The sequence below is a fragment of the Eublepharis macularius genome, chromosome 6 (assembly GCF_028583425.1).
Source record: "Eublepharis macularius isolate TG4126 chromosome 6, MPM_Emac_v1.0, whole genome shotgun sequence".
NCBI lineage: Eukaryota > Metazoa > Chordata > Lepidosauria > Squamata > Eublepharidae > Eublepharis > Eublepharis macularius.
Window position 1 is genome coordinate 116345541 of NC_072795.1, and position 14319 is coordinate 116359859.

General features: G+C 42.0%; 1 protein-coding gene across 1 annotated transcript in view; it reads left to right on the forward strand.

The window, feature by feature from the left end:
* CTNNA3 (catenin alpha 3) overlaps nt 1-14319 on the forward strand; it is a 1107197-nt gene that overhangs the window by 912348 nt on the left and 180530 nt on the right. Inside the window, exon 13 of the mRNA XM_054983955.1 lies at nt 13424-13575. Within this exon, the coding sequence (XP_054839930.1) occupies nt 13424-13575 (152 nt within the window). The remainder of the gene's footprint in view (nt 1-13423; nt 13576-14319) is intronic.

Consider the following 14319-nt stretch of genomic DNA (forward strand, 5'->3'; position numbering starts at 1 on the left):
CTGTGGAGCATGGGAGCACTGCCAGGAAGGCCCTGGCAAGCTCCTGCATTTCACAGCTGGCCAATCTGGACGTCAAATGGGCCCAGTTCGGCACATTTGGGGCCCAAATTGACCCATTGCAGTGCACAGGAGTGCACCACATGGCCTGGGAGTGCATCCTAGAAGGTACATTCTCCACCCTTTTCTCCCACCGGCCAGGTAAGCAGGGATGGTGGGTGGAGGGTGAGAGTGGGGGATCTAGGGTTGTTAGGTCCCTATACTCTCCTGCCAGGAGGGTTGGAGACCTGGCACTTACCTTGTGCTGGTGCTGTATTCAATCTTTGGAGCCGGCATGAGGTTGTCACGTCCTGAGGTGCCTGCTGATGGCGGGTTGGCAGGCAAGCTGGCAATTCCCTGGGAGTTTGCCCACCACCAGCGGGTACCTGGGAACCCTAGCGGGATCCTCTGCCCCCAGAGGGACTTGTAACTCTAGTTATTGAAGGTCCAGGGAGGTGCCTGCTGATGGCGGGTTGGCAGGCAAGCTGGCAATTCCCTGGGAGTTTGCCCACCACCAGCGGGTACCTGGGAACCCTAGCGGGATCCTCTGCCCCCAGAGGGACTTGTAACTCTAGTTATTGAAGGTCCAGGGAGGTTGAAATGTCCCCCGTGGCTGATTTCGGAGTGTTTTCTTTTTAATATATGAGTTGTGTCTATTTATTCTCTTGTGCAGAGCCTGTCCAGCATTACCAGCATAAGTGGCCGTAGAGGATTACTGGCACAGAATAGCATATATAGCTGATGTTAATGGATCCTTTGACAGCGCCACGTGAGTGGATAAGGGGGCTGAATTGAGACTGGAATTTAAGGCAAGGGCTAGTTCCTAGGTTTGTATTTCCATTAGGTGTCCCATTAGTGTTGGTAAGTCCTCACTTTAGGCTCAGGGTCTCTGTTTAAGTAAGGCCTGGCCTGATCTCCTTCCTCTTTTTTTATTTTCCTCATTTATACCCCTCCTTTCTCTCTGCTGAAGTCCCAAAGTGGCTTACATTGTTCCTCTCTCCTTCAATTATCTTCACAAGAACCCTGAGAGGTAGGTAAGGCTGAAAGTGCGTGACTTGTTCAAGGTCACTTAGTGAGCTTCCATGGCAGAATGGGGATTCAATAAATTTGTTAGCCTTTGAGGTTCCACAAGTCTCTTGGTTATTTTGGCTGTCACAGACCCTCATGACTACCCCCTTGGTATATACATGTAATAATGTGTTTGAAGGTGGGGAAGGGTTTGGACCAAGGATTGCCGGATAAAATATCACATCCTGTTACCAAATTATCAAAAGGGAATTCAGTTAGTGTAGTTTTTAGCTGAAAAGTATCTTCCTTCCTGACTGTAGTCTTCAAACTTGTTGTTATAGAATTTATGATTAAACATTAATAATAAAACCCTACGAGATGTAGAGCAGATATCAAAGGCACGTTGTGACAAATCTGCTTAGCCCCCCACTTATGAAAGCCCTTATGAGCTGTCTCTCCTGATATTGGGACAAATGCTAAGCCAATGACATTTAATTACAGAAACATTAGAGAATGTCTATGCAGCGATGTAACAAAATTTAGAAACAATCTTTTACTCTTGTGCACTTTATTACAAGGACTAATTACTAAGAACCTTAGATTTTTGTGACATGCAAAGATTGCCTGTGTCATTTAGTTCAAGCCCTTGCAAAGAGTCCAAATAGTTTTCTATTATGCTAATGTCATCATTCTTATATATTTTAATCTGTTTTTGAACAGATCATTTCTCAACTACTCATTAAGAATTTTACTGCATTGTTAGTAATCTGGCCTGAAAAGAACTGTGCAAATTACAAATGATGACCGAACTGCACTTAAATAATTTTAGCCCAGGCGGTTGTCTCAGATTAGAAAATGATGTTATCTATTATTTAAGATTTACTTTCATCCAGTGTCAAGTGAAGTGTGTAGCAAACAGATTGGTGTTTCCCAAGATTCTAATAATTGAGGCACAATACTTTCTCATTTATTGGAGACACACTTTACTCTGAAACCCAAAATGGTTTACAGCATGGAAGAGTAAGAATTAACCACTCTGAGGTGAAATGACAGAGCCTTCGAGGAGGCGAAAATGCAGGCTCTCTGTAGAGAGGTGTATGGATCTCTGCAGGCTCTGAGTAGAGAGGTGAAACTGACAGGGCCTTCCTCTCTATCTTTTTGAACTACGCTTCCCAGCTAACATTGCATCTCCCTACACTTGAGCATCCTTGTGTAAGCTACAGACTCTCAGAGCAGCCTTTAATTCTGTAATTAATGTCTCAGTGTGTGTGCTAGTATGTCCTAGTGCACAGTCTGGGAATCACGAGTATCAGTGGACTGAAGGGACAGCTAAAAATGTGTTTGCCAGTGTTCGAAGAGGAGGATCCAGCACTGTCTCTCTCCTCAGGTTTCAGAGGGGGACAAACCAAAGCGTTAGAAAGGTAGAGAGGTCAGGGCACTGTTTACTGTTTACGATTGTTTACTGCTCTGACTGTCCTTTAATATGCAGATTGCTATTCTCAGGATTTCCTCCTCTTGACTTCCTCCCTCTCCCTCCTTCTCTTCCTGGTTTTATTCCAGGCAGCACCTCTCTCCTTCTCCTCCCTCCATCTTTGCAGCATGGATGCAGGCTTTGCCCTGCCATCCATGTCCATCCTTAGACAAGATAGGTAGTTAGGATCTATCCAGGGCTTTTTTTCTGGGAAAAGAGGTGGTGGAACTCAGTGGGTTGCCCTCAGAGAAAATGGTCACAGGGCTGGTGGCCCCACCCCCTGATCTCCAGACAGAGGGGAGTTTAGATTGCCCAGCGCAGAGAGCAATCTAAACTCCCCTCTGTCTGGAGATCAGGGGGTGTGGCCTCCATCCATGTGACCATTTTCAAGAGGTTCTGGAACTCCGTTCCCCCGCGTTCCCCCAGAAAAAAAGCCCTGGATCTATCTATCCTCCTTTCCTATCAGAGTATGGAGTTCCTTCAATAAAGATCTCTTATTTCTTTTCTAAATATAAAGCAAGTGTATGCTTTTATTATTTTCTCTCCTTCACACACACCAGCCAGCAGAACCAGCTCACAACCACCTACAATCAAGCTTCCTATGCCACATGATAGACTCTGCTAACAGCCCACACATGGAATCCTTTAATTAGGTTTCTGGGGCCTACATAACAATTTATTTATCAGCCAATATGATCCAGCATCCCAGATTCTAGAAATTCAGTTCCTTGAACAAAATTCCATGTTTTGCACATCAGGATCCTAATGATACTATAGTTGAAAGCCCATAGAAACACATTCTTAATCTGAGAATATATAGCTGAATTGTGAAAACTGAAGAAAGCATAACCAGCAATAACTCCCAAAATCACTGTTAAACAACATTTGAAAATGCTCTCATAAAAAAAATTCAGCTACTCTGTTAATTGTCGATTTATGAAAAGGACGATAAGAGTGTGATGGCAACTTAAGAAAAGGTTGTGGATAGCAGCAGTGTAGTATCTTGGTGGGGAAAATATGCTCAAAGGCTTTCTAAAAAGAACTGTATAGGAATACTCTTTGATTCTACGACATGCGAAAGAATGTTCAGGGCACAACTGGGTATTACAAGAGATACGGAGCTACCATGGCTTCTCTCTCTCTCTCTCTCTCTCTCTCTCTCTCTCTCTCTCTCTCTCTCTCTCTCTCTCTCCTTCTTCCTGGTAACATCTAGTATAACACAGATGGTGTCATCATCACATTGAGCATGCCCCACCCCTTCATGACATCATTGTCTGTCCATGACTGGACAGGGAAACCTGGAGATGTCACAATATATTATATCAGATGTTACTAGGAAGAAAGAGTGACAGAGACACAGTAACCCTCCCCCCATATCTCCGGTGACATCTCATTCCATCTAACAAAGGGAGCTTTGACTCTCGAAAGCTCATATTCTGGAAATCTAGTTGGGCTTTAAGGTACTACCAGCCTCGAATCATGCTCTTCTGCTACAGGCTCATACACCTACCCACCTGAAACCATTCCAAGTTGAAATAACTAAGATATACTTCTAAAAGGGAGAAATATATAAGATTGTGATATGGGATTCTCAGCTTCTTTTGAAGTTTTATTCAAAAGCCATAGAAGTCAATATGACTCTCATTACTCGTAGTATATGTTCTGAAAGCTCTGAAAGTCTGTAGAAAACATTTTGAGAGAGGCAGGCAACAGACACAGATAAACTGTTATTTAAAAAATACAGAACACCTAATTAAAGAGAGAGAAATAAGTCACGCTTTGATGTATCAGTCCTCGGTTCAAACATCCATTCATTTTCCTGTGAAGGGACAAAGAAATAACCATTATCTTTCTAACACTCTCTTCTTAGACTTATTTTACTAAAAATGCTGGCAATCCTCAGAGCTCATACATGTGATTATAGGGAGATAAGGTATCTTGTTTATGCTTAGTATCGTTGAAAATTCTCAGTGCTTCCATTTTGAAGGCCCAGAAAGCCTTTGCTCAGGGTTGCCAATAGGCCTGGAGAAAAATGTGCTGTCCCTTAATAGAGTCATTGGATTGGATCCAGTAGAAATGCAAGAAAAAGACAATCTGATTGTTAACCAAGCTATAGATCCAGAGAAGTTAGCCGTGTTAGTCTGTAGTAGCAAAATAGAAAAGAGTCCAGTAGCACCTTTAAGACTAACCAACTTTACTGTAGCATAAGCTTTCGAGAATCACAGTTCTCTTCATCAGATGCATCTGACGAAGAGAACTGTGATTCTCGAAAGTTTATGCTACAGTAAAGTTGGTTAGTCTTAAAGGTGCTACTGGACTCTTTTCTATTTAACCAAGCTAGTGTGTCTTTTATCACATAGAGAATATATCACATTAGCATTTCTCAAAGAAAGATTTTCCTGTCTTAGACTTGCCTTCAAAATAATCTAATTTTGTTTTTGCTGCCTTTCCTATAACCAGGGCCAGTACTTGTCCCCCAAATGCACACTGAGTTGCTCCGAAGCTCCCATGTTTGTATAGCTGTTGAACACCTAGTAAGACGTCGCTTGTCTCTACTTTTCTTGCCTTTTGGGTTACTTTGAATTATTTGCTAAAACGCCTGGACCCCTTCATCAGTTCTTGGAACACCCACTCAAACTATAGGTAGCTCTAATCTTCTAGCTTTCCTTCTAGCTCTGCTTTTTGGCCTCTTGCCTCCCCCCAATCCCCATGCCAAATGGAGAGACTTGCACTCCATTTATAATGTAGGGCATTGTATGGAATGCATGGAATCATTTAACTATTTGAATTACTAATTCCACAGCCAAACAACTGTTCATAAATTGCATTTCTTTTTCACTTTCCTAAGCCTGTAGAAATACGTGATCACTCTCAAATATCCTGTATTGCTGCTTACCTGCTGGTGTCCAGATTAAGCTAGTTGTAGAACCTCAACCAACAGCTCCTTTTATGCAGGAATGAGAGGCAGAGGAAGGAGGGTTTTCTTCTTTGTACTCAAGCTGATGAGCCTCTAAAACTCTTTATCAAAATGTTTCCCCTTATATCTGTGCAATGAAAAGGGTTAGAGACTTTTATTATTTATTATTTTATTTTATTTTATTACATTTCTAGCCCGCCCTCTCCATCAGACAGGCTCAAGGCAGTGTAACAACATCCAATTTTTAAATAAAGTTTAAAAACAATAAAAAACATTATAAAAAACATTAAAACACTATTCCATGTACAATTAAAATTTCTCAATTGGTGGATATAAATATTAAAATTTTAATAAATTTTAATAAATATTAAAATTTTAAATTTTTAAAAATGAAAACTGGGAATTCAGAGAAGCTAGCAAATTATGACACTAGATCATTATAATGCTATCATGATCTAGCAAAATGGCACTAATGAGGATGTAACCATCAATCATGGGCACCTTCCCATCCAACTGATGACAGACCTTCTAACAAAGATTATATCAAATAATTTTGGGGGAAGCTTGCAGGAATGCATGAGGGAAACTGGTAAGTGGCTTATTAGGTGGATGCATCCCAAACTGGATGATTAAAGTCACTAAGGGCGGACATGATAGAGGTTTATAAAATTATGCATGGGGCAGAGAGGATGGACAGAGAGAAATTTTTCTTCCTCTCCCATAATACTAGAACTTAAGGGCATCCCATTATGCTGATGGGCAGTAGATTCATGATAAACAAAAGGAAATATTTATTTAAACAATGAATAATTAATAGCGCAATCTTGAAGACTGCTGGGATGCTGGTGGCCACATAACTGGGGCACCGCTAGTCCGCTCCCTAAGGACTTTGCTGGGAGAGCTGTGTTGGTGGCCAAGCCCTGCAAGGTGTGGCCAGGAGACAATGCTCCCCAGTTGTCCAGACAATGCTGGCAGAATCCATCAATTGCAGAGCAGCTGAAGTTGACAGTGCCATGAGCGGCAGGGAAAGGTGCAACCAGTCATAGGCCAATGCTACTTCATTCATATATATGAGAAGTAGCATGGGCCTACGACTGGTTGCACCTTTCCCTGCCGCTCATGGCACGGACAACTTATATATTATAATATATTATATTATATATTTATATATAATATAATATATAATACAAAGTATATATATATAATTTATCTCACATTTTTTCCATGCCCTCTTCACTTCCCATTAAGTTCTCCTTTGAGTATTTCCATCCTTTCCCCTAGCTCCACTATTTTATTCTAGAAGCTGGAGGAGTGGGAACCATAAATGTCTTTCACTGTTTTTCGAATTGCTATACTTCTGATGGGAAGCCTTTTTTATAACCTGAGCTTCTAAACCAATCAAAATTCTTCTTCTGAAGTAACGTGGCTTAATAAGGGAAGCACTGGCATCTAATCTGCTTAGCCTGCATATGGAAAACATCTATTTCAAAACCCACTGCACAAATCACAAACAACAATCAGAAACTGTATATACTTCAATTATAGATAGCACTGAAAATTGGAACGTGAACGTAGAAGATAAGAAACTATATTTGAAAATGGAAATATGCCTTGGACTCCTTAGTATACTTAATGCACTATCAGCTTGCATGTTAAGCTTTAAAATGTATGTGGAACAACCAGTGTGATTAGAAAGGAGAGGGTGAAAATATCTTGTCAAGTAAAGTACCTCATTGCTACCATATTGATAATTTTTTCTGAGTTGACGATTCAGTTCGGTATGTGGATCGTTGAACTGAATGCCACTTTACCACTCTCCTCTGTTTCATTTCTTTTGTAACGTTGTATATTGAATGCATTTCTTCAAAGATACAGACATTGGCTTGGATCATGTGGAAAAGGTCCATGGTTTTTGCTGATTTCCTCCCTCCAGTGGCAGCCTTCCAACTCCTCCGTGCTGCTCCTTGGGATCCCCTGGAGCAGCCTGGAGAGCATTTCAGGCTTCAGTGAGATAGGGGAGGTAGGGATGTTTCACCAAAGCCTTTCTGTGCACAGAAGCTTCTAATGTGATCCAATCCATTGGTTGCCCCTTCCCATTAAAAAAATACATGAGAATCTTTATGGTTCCTTAATTTTATTAATAATTATACTGCAGTGGGGCAACCAACTCTATTAACTTGACTTGGTTCTACATCCAACCTACATTGAGTGTACCTCACTCCAAGCCCAGAAGCTGTTCCTGACTCTGCATAGCCTCAATCAAATGTGTTAAGGGAGATCATATTGAGTCATTGCCCCCCCCCCAGCTCTGGTTAAGACAGGGGCCCCCAAAGCAATAGTTATCCCAGTATACATCAGACCAAGTAGCCCTGAGAAGCTGTTCCTTCTCCTGCCTAGGGAGGCCTCAAAGTTCTCAGTATCAGCATGCCTCATCCTGTCTTTGTATGGATAGCATTCAGTAGGCAGATTTGATAGGAAAGAGTTACATCTAGACATGGGCACGAACAGCATTACGAACGGGGGAAAAACCACGAACAGCCCGTTTGTCTGTTCGCAAACAAGCCATTCGTGAGGCTCCATTCTAAACGAACAGGTGGCCGTTGCAAGCCTCGTTCATTGCCTTCGTCAGCTGTTCATCAAGCCAGACAGCCTGGGGCCTTTCAATCAATTCCCCTGGCAATGGCAGGGATTGAACTTGGTCTGAACTCCTTCCGGCTTTCCTTCTAGCTTTAATCCTTCAAAGTACTTCCAGCAGATAGTCCTGTTTTTGCTGCTGTGAAGAGAAAATGACAACAAAGGGGGAGACCCATGCATCATGCCTTACCAAGGGTGCAATTTCTCTGAAACTTGGGGGGTCTTCAGAGGGCAGTGAGGATTATGTCCAAATTTGGTAGGTATTAGACATTGGGAAGGTCAGTTTGTAACCCCTCAAAGTAGCTTCCACCAGAGAGTCCCGTTTTTGACACTGTGAAGAGAAAATGACAACAAAGTGAAGGACCCATGGATCATGCCTTTCCCGGAGTGCAATCTCTCTGAAACTTGGGGGGGGGGTCTTTGGAGGACAGTGAGGACTATGTCCCCTGCAAATTTAGTGGGTGTTGGACATTGGGAAGGTCAGTTTGTGGGGTGTTTAAAGGGCCCTGCCCCTTGCATGTGGCAAGAAAGGGCCTTTTAAACTATCAGCTGGCAGGTGCCAGGGGAATTCCCCCTGCCAGCTGATAGTTTAAAGGGATCTTTAAGGGGCCACAAACAACGAACATATTTGTGGACAGAATCATGTTTGTTACTGTTCATTGTTCGTTGTTCGTGAATGGCAATGAACAGTGAAGAGCTTGTTCGGGTTTTTTTTCCTTTCATGCCCATGCCTAGTTACATCCCAGGATCACTGTGCGGCAGAGCTGAATTTATTTATTTATTCAGTCTAAAATATTTATATTCTGCCATATATCCTTAAACTCAGCGGTGGCTAATCGTTCAGCAACAGGCTGGAAGGGCACAGAACAACCTGGTGGACCATTATCAAAAGGAAAACAGTGCCCAAATTAAAAACAGCTGAACCTGCTAAACTAGTTTGGTGGTGGAAAGCAGAAAGTGATGCTGTAGAGTGTTCAAAGGCAAGAGACATTCAGAGGTGATTTGCCATTATCTGCCTCTGCATAGCAACCCTGGACTTCCCCAGTAGTCTCCCATCCAAGTCCAGCAACCCTGGACTTCCCCAAGTAGTCTCCCATCCAGGCTCATTTGTACCAGCCAGGTCAGGGCAAACCAATTTGCTCTCCACCAAATGTCCTCTGAAATAAAACTGTTTTATACATCTTACTAAATGCAACAATTGAGGGTGTCCTCTGCACCTATTCTGGTAGGCCATTCCTGGCAACTGTGCCTACTGCAGAAAAAGCCTGTGATCTAATTCTTACTATATGAATCTGTCTGAAGAATGTAGCTGGCACATGGGAGTATACTGGAAGATGCAGTTCAATATGTATGAGGGCCCCAGTATGTATGAGAGCCAGTTTGGTGTAGTGGTTAAGAGCACGGGACTCTAATCTGGAGAGCAGGGTTTGATTCCCCACTCCTCCCCTTGAACCCAGCTTGGTGACCTTGGGATAGTCACGGCTCTCAGCCCCACCCACCTCACAGGGTGTTTTGTTGTGGAGATGATAATGGCATACTTTGTAAACCACTCTGAGTAATCATTAAGTTGTCCTGAAGGGTGGCATATAAATTGAATGTTATTATTATGTTATATTATGTTTCATGAAGGTTTTTAGAGGGTAATAATACCAGCAACTGGGCCTGGAAGCAAATAGGTAACCAGTGTGACTGAAGCAGCACTGGAATTATATTCTGTGCAGCTGACATCAGACAGGAGTCTTGATGATGCATTTGGTATCAATTGAAACTTCCAAGACTTCTTCAAAGGCAGTCCCACATGCGGTGCATTATAGTAGTCCAGTCTAGAGATTATGGTAGCATGGCTAGGTCTGCAGAGTCTAAAAAGGGGGGCAGTTTATGAGCAAGAACTAATAATCAAAAGAAGGTGCTCCTAGCAACAGCATTCATACATTGACAAGACTTGGATCGAGAGCACTTAATTTGATCTAACGCAACCTAGTCAAGATCTAGAGATCAAGTCAGACCCTCTTAACTTGATCTAGCTTAATCCAATTTAGGCAGATAAGTGAGGAAAGTGCCAGAAGAGGAGACCTGAGTCCCATTTATGTCTACAAATGCCCACCTCCTATTGGAGTGACTGGAGAGAGGGGAGCTGCACAGAATAGCTTGCCTTTTCATTGCAATTTTATGCAACATTGTCCTTCTCATCCATGTAGGCAAGGGGGAAAGGTGGACAAGGGACTGCGCTCATGAAGACCTACATGTTTTTTCTGGCCATTTCCCCACATCTTAAAAAGAGCATCCCACTCACAAAAAGCTTTTGCGTTATTTCTGACATCACTGTTTCCAAAATGGAGGCAGGCAATTATGATTTCATTTTCGTGGTGCCACGAAAATGGAATCATAACTACCTGCCTCTGTTTTGGAAATGGTGATGTCAGAAATCATGCAAAAGAGCTGCCAGCATTCCATGAGTGGTGCACTATTTTTAAGACCGGGGTGGGGGTGGGGGGAACGGCCACTATCTGATTAACTAGAATGATAAATTAGACAGGAGTGGATTTTCCCAAGTTGCTTACATGGTACACATACAAGATTTCACCTCCTTCATTGGTGTAGATTTTGTGAACTATCACAGGGACTGTGGAACTGGGAACAGGGTATAAGAAGAGTCGAAGAGCAGTTGAACCTCTTACTACACTTCACTGGGTCTCTTCATGAGTCATTCAAAACCACACAACAATGTGCTAATCACTTTGGAGAATGATCTAGCTGAGTGGAGTGGCTGTTTCCTTTATTTGATGAAAAGTGGAAGTACCAATATTGTACCCTTTGGAGCTGAATAATTTCTGGATTGCCTTTCAATGATTATGTGAGAACAGATCTGAGTTATCATCAAATCAATTGATATATCAGCATCTGAATTTTTTGTTTGTTTGGCTGTACTGGAATGCCAAGCCAATTTATCTAGCTGAAAAAAGATTGTTATATGAAGAGCAACATGGATTCACTGTCCACTGTTATAATCATATGCAAATATCTCTCTGTATTTAACTAGGCTGTCTGATCTTTTACTAAAGATCCTTTTAAAACATTCAGAGATCTGTCAAGTGCTTTCCAGCAAGGGCTCCAGGTGGTTAAAAGCTATTCAAGCAGGACCAGCAGCATCAGAAAGAGGTTTTCCAAGGTCCTCTTTTTACAAATCAAACAATCAGTGCCCATATGTATCTTAAAAGCCCAATACTGCTGTCAGCAACGTACCTGATAACTAGTAGTTACTTATTCAGTACTCCTGGCAATGGATGTGCAAAGAAAGAACTCATTACTGAGTTTCTAACCATTTTAAATTTGAAGATAAGTTTTCATTCATGTATTTTTTTTGCATGGAAGCTCTCTGAGAAGTGATTACATGCCTAGCTCAGATTGTCACAACTTTATTAAGTCACAATGATGCAGTCTCTTTGCAATATGTCATGTGGGAGAGAAGGTAGCAGGGTATAGCTTGATCTTGTCAGGTCTGAGAAGCTAAGTAGGATCAGTATTTGGGAGTAGGGGTGGGCACGAACCACGAAAAAAAGAACAGTGTGGTTCATGTGTTTTCACGAACCATGAACCATGAACTTCCCCGAACTGGGGCAAGTTCGCAAACTGGTTCGTGGTTTGTAGTTCATGGGCTTTAAATGACCCTTTCCCCACCAGCAGTTTAAATGGCCATTTCCCAAGCTCTGCTGTTTAAATGGCTACTTCCCCGCTGCTCCGAGGGGCAGGGAAATGGCCATTTAAACTGTGGGTGGGGCTTGGCTGACCTTGCTGGCCAGCCAAGCCTTACCCACTCTTTAAATGGCCATTTAAATGACCATTAAATGGCTCTTTAAATGGCCATTAAATGGCCATTTAAACTGTGGGTGGGACTTGGCCTCGTCCACTCTTTAAATGGCCATTTAAATGGCTCTTATAATGGCTCTTTAAATGGTCATTAAAAATGGCCATTTAAACTGTGGGTGGGGCTTTGCTGGCTGGCCAGGAACTCCAGCTGGCCAGTCAAGCCTCACCCGCTCTTTAAATGGCCATTCCCCCACTGCTCAGAGTGGCAGGGAAATGGCCATTTAAACTACAGGTGGGGCTTGGCTGGCCAGCCGGGAGTTCCCAGCCGGCCAGCCAACCAAGCCCCGCTGTTTAAATGATCAGCTGCTTGTTGAGGATCTCCCCGATAAGCAGGTGATCCGTGGGTTTAAATGCCCCTTTCCATGCCGGAAAGGGGCATTGCTTTTTAAAACGAATGAAATGAACCAGCATACCAGTTTGGAAGTTTGTGGAAAGAAGCTTCCACGAACCGCTGGTTCAAGAACCACAAACTGGGCTGGTACATGGTTCTTTTTGGTTCGTGTTCCGTTTGTGCCCATCTCTACTTGAGAGAGCACCAAAGAAGACTCTGCAGAAGAAGGCACTGGCCAATCACCTCTGCTTCTCTCTTGCCTTAAAAGCCCCTTGTTGAAGTCACCATACATTGATTGCGACTTGACAGTACTTTACACACACACAATATGTCATGTAAGGTGCAGTCACAGTAGCATGTTTCCATCCTGATAGTGAATTCTGTGAAAGCAAATAAATTACCATTGGGAACAAAACCAATACTTTTATAGACCAAATACTGCCAAATATGCCAGCAGTTCACATTAAGATAAAGCATTCCTCTAAATCTAAATGAAAATTGGTGACAATGGAAGAAGGTGTTATGGTTGTGTTGTTGCACCAGGGAATTTTTCGGAATTGGCTCTAAATTATCTGTCCTTTGAAATCCCTAGCTAAAATTTTAGGAAATTTTTCTATAAAATAGTGATACTTAGGCTCCTAGTTCAAGGTTCTTATTACCTCTACTTTTTACCTGGTTTGCTGTTTCTGACTATTGAGGTTCCTTTTAGTCACCATGGCTAGTTGCCATATATGGACCTATCCTCCATGAATCTGTCTAATCCTTTTTCAATTCATCTGTGTAGAAAGATGCCTGAACCTGTATCACTGTTATTTTAGGGTTCATTTATGTTCATGAAGTCTAAATTCTTCCTGCTTAAAATACTGGGTTTTTAAAAATCTGAATTTGGATGTTTCATTTGTGGGTTTTTAATGTTTTAACACTCTTTTAATGCCTAGCAACATCCTGAAATCCGCTTACATCACTTGTTACTTGTTATATGACATCCCTAGCTGTCTAGCTTACATTTCCCTTTCTGTATCTCTTTCCTCCCCTCAATTTCCTAGATTTTTTTAAAAAAATAGATAACACAGGGTTTCTCAAATCCAGGTGATGTTTGAAATACATTCCACACTCAACATATTTTTCATGTACCAGTGTTTGTTTTTCAATTTGACAGTCATTCCAGAATTCATCATTCAAGTTAATACCGCACTGGAAAAATTAAACAGGAATACAATTCATTTGTTTGATGACAATCAGTTTGTTGACATCTCTAAGAAGGTCTATGATACAATTCATGACATCAGATGTTCAGTTATGATGATTCGGGTAAGTGTCTTGTTTGGTTCATTTGTTACTAATTAGTGACTATGGAACATTTCTGCTGTGTGGCATTTCTTATGAATGAGAGCTAAACAAGGAAAATGGGTGCAATATCAAAACATTCGACATTGTAAAAGTTGCTGATGGAGAAACTAAATTATAAAAGATTCACCCATTGTAGACAGGAGGTACAGTGTGGCCATAGGCTTCTCAGTGGAGCCGAAAGAGGATACAATGCACAGCAGCTTGTACATCATTGGGATAACACTATTAGAATAAGGAGGCCTGATGCAGTAGAATTCTGTACTGTACCAAACAGACTGCAGGTTGGGTGTCATACTTTTGAATACTCCTGAAAGATTGTTCTGAATAGTTCTTCAATAGGAATTCTCAATGAAATATGCAGTTGTGATCCAAGTTGTTGTCCACATTGCAGAACAGTACTCTATGCATGTTATTGTCAGTCATTTCCTGTCAGTGTGTCCCTAATTTATGGAGGAGGGGAGCATATGCATTGAATATGTTTGCTCCCATATGAACCTACACATCAACTAAAACAAGACTGATTACAAGTTTTGTGGAACCTGGGCAGAGAGTGCCCAAGGGCCCTTAAGGCTACTACTTGGCCCCCCTTTTTGCTCACCTACCAGTATGTTCCCACTTGTGTCTGTGCCCTTCAACCACCTCTTCTTAAGCTCTCCCATTGCATGCATTCACAACTGTTCACACTACCTGCATGCCCTTTTCCTG